The sequence below is a fragment of the Aulonocara sp. 'chitande type north' Nkhata Bay genome, linkage group LG9, assembly GCF_057382095.1.
Source record: "Aulonocara sp. 'chitande type north' Nkhata Bay isolate Kocher_YH1m ecotype deep benthic linkage group LG9, A_spYH_male_GT1.1, whole genome shotgun sequence".
NCBI classification, from domain to species: Eukaryota; Metazoa; Chordata; class Actinopteri; order Cichliformes; family Cichlidae; genus Aulonocara; species Aulonocara sp. 'chitande type north' Nkhata Bay.
The window spans coordinates 5,112,288-5,118,156 of record NC_141352.1 but is presented as its reverse complement, the minus strand read 5'-3'; the positions used below and the strand labels follow the sequence as shown (position 1 = coordinate 5,118,156).

The 5,869-nt window shown below is 42.3% G+C and overlaps 1 protein-coding gene across 1 annotated transcript; it reads left to right on the top strand.

Annotated features, from left to right (window-relative positions):
* The first annotated feature begins 3,728 nt into the window (after positions 1-3,728).
* LOC147321469 (uncharacterized) lies at positions 3,729-5,151 on the top strand. The gene has a single exon (XM_086305082.1). The coding sequence runs from the start codon at positions 4,052-4,054 to the stop codon at positions 5,012-5,014; it is 963 nt and encodes a 320-aa protein (XP_086161208.1). The 5' UTR covers positions 3,729-4,051; the 3' UTR covers positions 5,015-5,151.
* Positions 5,152-5,869: the final 718 nt, after the last annotated feature.

Sequence of the window (5,869 nt, the reverse complement as noted above, 5' to 3'; positions counted from 1 at the left end):
TGAGTGGCAGCCTGTTGCATATGCATCACGATCCATGACAGACGCAGAGACAAGATATGCACAGATTGAAAAAGAACTGCTCAGCATAACGTACGCCTGTGAGAGATTTCACCAGTTTGTGTCTGGGCAGGCCATCAGTGTTGAAACTGACCACAAGCCACTGATAGCATTGTTCCAAAAACCACTAAATGACTGTCCACTGAGAATCCAAAAAATGATGATCCGGCTGCAACGTTACACGCTTAACGTGATGTACACACCTGGCAAGCTGATGTACACAGCTGACACATTATCCCGAGCTGTTGATCCGAATGAGCCAGCGAACACCAAGATGGATGATGATGTAAGAGCATATGTGAGCATGGTCACAAGTGCACTTCCTGTCGCAGAAGGGAAGATGGAGCTCATCAGAACGGAGACAAGCAAAGATGGAACGTTACAAGCACTGCGCAAAACCATCATAGATGGATGGCCCAGCTGTAAGCAAAACTGCTCACCTGTTATTCATGAGTACTGGAACTGCAGAGCAGAACTGTCTGTAGTGGATGATGTGGTGTTCAAGGGAAGTAAAATTGTCATCCCAAAGAGCCTGCGAGGAGAGATGCTCAAAAAGATACACGCAGGGCATCTAGGCATGGAAAAATGTAAAAGGAGAGCACGTGAGGTGATGTACTGGCCACGGATTAATCAGGATGTGACAAATGAAGTGTCAAACTGTTCAACATGTCTGACATATCAAGCAAGCAATCCTGCCGAGCCACTAAAGCCGCACCCAGTGCCAGACCGACCATATCAGAAAGTGGGGGCTGACCTCTTTGTGTCTGGAGGAAAGGACTATATTGCAGTCACAGACTACTACTCTTTGTATCCGGAAGTATGTAGACTGCAAACAACAACAGCAGAGGCTGTAATCACCTCTATGAAAGCTGTATTTGCACGACACGGTGTGCCAAGTGAAGTGTTCACAGACAATGGACCACAATTCTCCAATATTAGGTTTGGACAGTTTGCCAAGGAATGGGACTTTGTTCACACAACATCAAGCCCGCACTACCCACAATCTAATGGACTAGTGGAAAAGTCCGTCCAAACAGTGAAGAGGCTGATGAGTAAGGCGAGAGACAGTGGTGCTGACTTCTACCAAAGCCTGCTAGTATACCGCACAACACCACTTGAGTGTGGTATGTCACCAGCACAGCTTCTTATGGGACGATGCCTGAGATCAAACCTGCCCATTCAGGATAATCTGCTTAAAACAAAAGAGGGAAACAGCGTGAAGAAGTTTAAGGAGCAACAAAAAGCAAAGCAGAAGTTCTATTATGACAGAGGAACAAAAAACCTACCTGAACTGCATGCTGGGGATCAAGTGAGATTCAAAGACAAAACCAACACATGGGCACAGAAAGCAACTGTTCTAAGGAAAGATCAACCACGATCATACATCATTCAGAGAGAAGATGGAGCTATGCTGAGAAGAAATCGCCGAGATCTTCTTAAGGGACCAGTAGTAGTGGAGCAGAGGTTGGAGGCTGCTGAACAACTCCAACACACACATGAGACACTATCACCTGAAACACCTATGCATACACAAGAACAAACACTGAGAAGATCTGTAAGACAAGTAAAGCCACCTATGAGACTGATTGAACAGATGTAATGTGTTGACATGTTGTTTGGAAGATGATGTCTTAGTATCTATGCAAGTTTCACTATGTTTGGTTACTAGTGTTGAATGGACCATAATTGTTGAAAACTAGTTGTGTTGTTAACGTTACTTTGATAAAGCCTGGTTTAACAAGTAAAAAACAAATAGAGACTGTTTATGTTTGTGAAAGTAGGTATGTTATTTTATTGTTGAAAAAAAAGGAAGATGTAATGATAACAGCAAATCCTTATTTGCCTAGTATCATGTTTTATGTTGTTAATACTCCTAGACTGCAGGGGGAGCTAGAGAGAAGAGGGAGTTACCTCTGAGTAGACTGTGATGGCGAAGCTTTGTTTACATGTGAACCACAGTTCGATAAAATACCTTCTCTTCAAGTAATGGTGTCATTCTTAAGAACCCATAACAACATAAAGAAACAAGACAGTGATTATCAACAGTGGACTCGAACCACCGTTCCCTGTGATGGACCGGTGTTTTTGCAATTACTTTCTGGCAGACGATTGCTTTTCTTTGCACAACACCGGTACCGAACACAAGCCTGGGGGCTTGAACCCCAGGATTTTCCTTCCGGAGACTCGAACTCCGGAGCAGCAAGCACTTCACGGCTTGGCCAGACAAAAAACTCCTCATGACTGTATACAAAGTTAGCTACAACTCACCCATGTGCAGGAGTCCCCTCAAAGTTGATGGTCTCGGTGGTAACTAAAGCACACGGTTCTGTGACTCCTCCAATTCCTTCGCTTCAACAGCTGGTAGGACCATCCCATCCTCATCGCCATTTTGTTGTGGAAGTTTTCCATTAAATAAAGCCTGCAGACGAGCGGTGAGCGGTAGCTAACATTCTTTAATCAAACACACAAAGAACAGACAACCAAGCTTGATGAAGTCCCTGCATGACCGCGGGACAGACGGTCAGCAGAGTCTCCCTGAGCCCAGCATGGCTCTCAGTTAAATACCTTCTCCAGGAACAAAAGGCAGTACACAGCTGTTTCACACCTTAAGGTTCACACTCCCTTGTTACCTCCCAGAGTCCTCGAAGAGACAAAAGACTCTTCCTGTGGAGTTGTCTGCTTCCCCCCAACTTCCTTACTACACCCCCACCATCTGTCTTACTGTATGAGTGTGAGACATGTTTAAATCCAGTGGCACCAAGGTATCATACAATAAAATAATCTGATTAATACATAAGTAAAAGAAATTCCTATACATGCCCCTTCCTGATTTCTTATGTTTTAACATGTTTGTTACACTTACATGTTTCCAGTTTCAAATGTTAACACAGATGTTCAGAGTAAATACAGATTGTAGTTTTTTAAATGATGGTTTCATTTAGTTTGGGGAAACAGCTCCAACTTTACCTCATGTAGAAAAAGTCATTTCCTTCTAAACCTAATAAGTGGTTTTGTCATCTAGCAAGAACTGCGATCAAGCATTTGCAATAACTAATAAAAAAGCACTTGGGACAATTGTGTTGGTGACAGCTTTTGTTATAATATCAATAATATTCATATGAATATGGGATACTGTTACATGTTTGCACAGACTTTTGTGGAATATGGAGACACTCCTGGCATTATATGAGCAAAGTGAGACTCATTTTTTAGGGTTGGTGGAGATGAGTGTGAAGATCCAAACAATCCCTGTCAGTGATGGAGAAGCTTTGATGAAAATATTTGGTAAAAAGTTCACCAGCATGAAGGAAATGAAGTTTCAAACTTTCCTTAGGAGGAGCCCAGCACGCCTGCTTAAAGAAAAGTGAGTGTGGCGATGTGGATGCTTGCAGCGACTGCTGTATAGAGGCCATCCTGCTACACATGAAACACATCAGAGTCATAATTGTTATTTTAGTCACGTTGTTTATTATCCTTATTGTTTTATCTGGGACTGTTTGCAGACATCTCAGAGAGAGGAGACACCAGCATCTGAACAGACACTCAAACCAGCAACCTGCAGCTCCCTGCTTGGCTGCTCCAGTTTTCTCCTCACTCATGTTGCCCACCAGTGATTTCTAGCTGCCCACCCACACAGCAGGCTAGAATATGTGCTGAGCCTCAGCACCCAATACTTGGACATGTTTTCTTTATTAAATAATGAACCAGACCCCAAAAGTAAACAGCTGTTATTGCTAGGCAACGGGAGCAGCATTTGGTCATGCAGCACCTGACATTCCTGACCATGTGGGCGGAGCATGCATGAAATGGAATGTTTAGTAGAACTGTGCAACACAAGCACTTAGTTCCAGCATGTTTCATTGTATCCAGACACAGCTAGAGACACATCTACAGCAGCATCTCTGTGCAGGACAAACGACAGTTGACGAAGAAACATCGAAAACTTCACTTCACTCCTCTACAAAACGTTGGCTCCTTTGTTTAAAAGGCCAAAATGAATCGAGGGAGAACGAGAAGAGGATCGGCGAGTGCTTCACCTCACAATTCAGTACAGCTGATTAACCTGCAAGAAGAAGTTCAAATGATACAGGCTGAAAATGTCAAATTAAAAGAAGAGGCAGAAAAATCAAGAGGAGAAGCTAAAAATTCACAGTTTGAAACTGAAGTAGTATTGCAGGAATTACTGCATGTGGGCCTCAAACTTAAAGGAGAGAAGATGGGAAAACAACAGGCAGAAAAGGAGAATGAAAAGATGAAGAAAGAACTGTTGGAAGCTCAAAAAGCATTGGAGGAAGAGAAAAGCACAGCACAAGAAGCCAAAAATAAATATCAAACTGCAAAGAAGGAGGCAGGAAATGTGCTGCAGGAATTACAGGAGGTGCAGGAAGCTTTTGAAGAGGAAAGAAGGAAAATGCAGTTGGCAACTCAAGAAGCTGCAAATGTAACGGCTGAAGCTGAAACACTAAGAAAGGAATTACTGCATGTGAAGCAACAACTTGAAGAGGAGAAAAAACGTAAACACGAGGCAGAAAATGAGATTGAAAATATGAAGAAAGAATTGTTGGAAGCTCAAAAAGTGTTGGAGGAAGAGAAAATGAAAATAGAGGAAGCAAAGAAAGAAATGGAAGATACAAAGAGTCACAATGAAAACATGAAGAAGGAACTGATGAAAGTGCAAGAAGAACTTGCAGAAGAGAAAATTGAGGTGAAGGTATTGAAGAAAGAAATGACGGTGACCAAGAAAGGCTGCAAAGACGCACTGAAAGAACTACGAAAGCACAAAAAGGAAGCTAAAGAGCTCCTCAAACACAAAGGGAAACTGGCCAAACAGCAGCTGAAAGAAAAATTTAAAGATGCCGAGGAGCAGCTCAACAAGACCTTAAAAGAACTGAAGGCAAAAGAAAAGCAAGGCGAGGACAGGAGGGGATTCTGGAGCAGACTGCTGAGGAAGAACTGACCCAGCAGCATCTCAATAGTTTCTTCCTCCTCTCTCCACCTTTCTTTCTCCCCATCCTTCTTCTTGGGACGTTTGCTTGTTTTTTAAAAACTCTAATCTAAATACATGTACTGAAACACACAAATAAAATTGCCATAACTTGACCTCATGTTGCCTGCTTCTTTTCTTGTGTGTCTGTGGATGTAAAACAGTAACACACTTCCTGCTCTGTGTCTTTAATTGTAAATAAATGCAATGTTTTCATTTTAAGATGCAGTGCAAAAATCTTCTGCTCTAAATCTTTTTTTTAGCAAAAGGCTTTTTTTTTGCCTGTTGTGGAAGTTTTCCATTAAATAAAGCCTGCAGACGAGCGGTGAGCGGTAGCTAACATTCTTTAATCAAACACACAAAGAACAGACAACCAAGCTTGATGAAGTCCCTGCATGACCGCGGGACAGACGGTCAGCAGAGTCTCCCTGAGCCCAGCATGGCTCTCAGTTAAATACCTTCTCCAGGAACAAAAGGCAGTACACAGCTGTTTCACACCTTAAGGTTCACACTCCCTTGTTACCTCCCAGAGTCCTCGAAGAGACAAAAGACTCTTCCTGTGGAGTCGTCTGCTTCCCCCCAACTTCCTTACTACACCCCCACCATCTGTCTTACTGTATGAGTGTGAGACATGTTTAAATCCAGTGGCACCAAGGTATCATACAATAAAATAATCTGATTAATACATAAGTAAAAGAAATTCCTATACATGCCCCTTCCTGATTTCTTATGTTTTAACATGTTTGTTACACTTACATGTTTCCAGTTTCAAATGTTAACACAGATGTTCAGAGTAAATACAGATTGTAGTTTTTTAAATGATGGTTT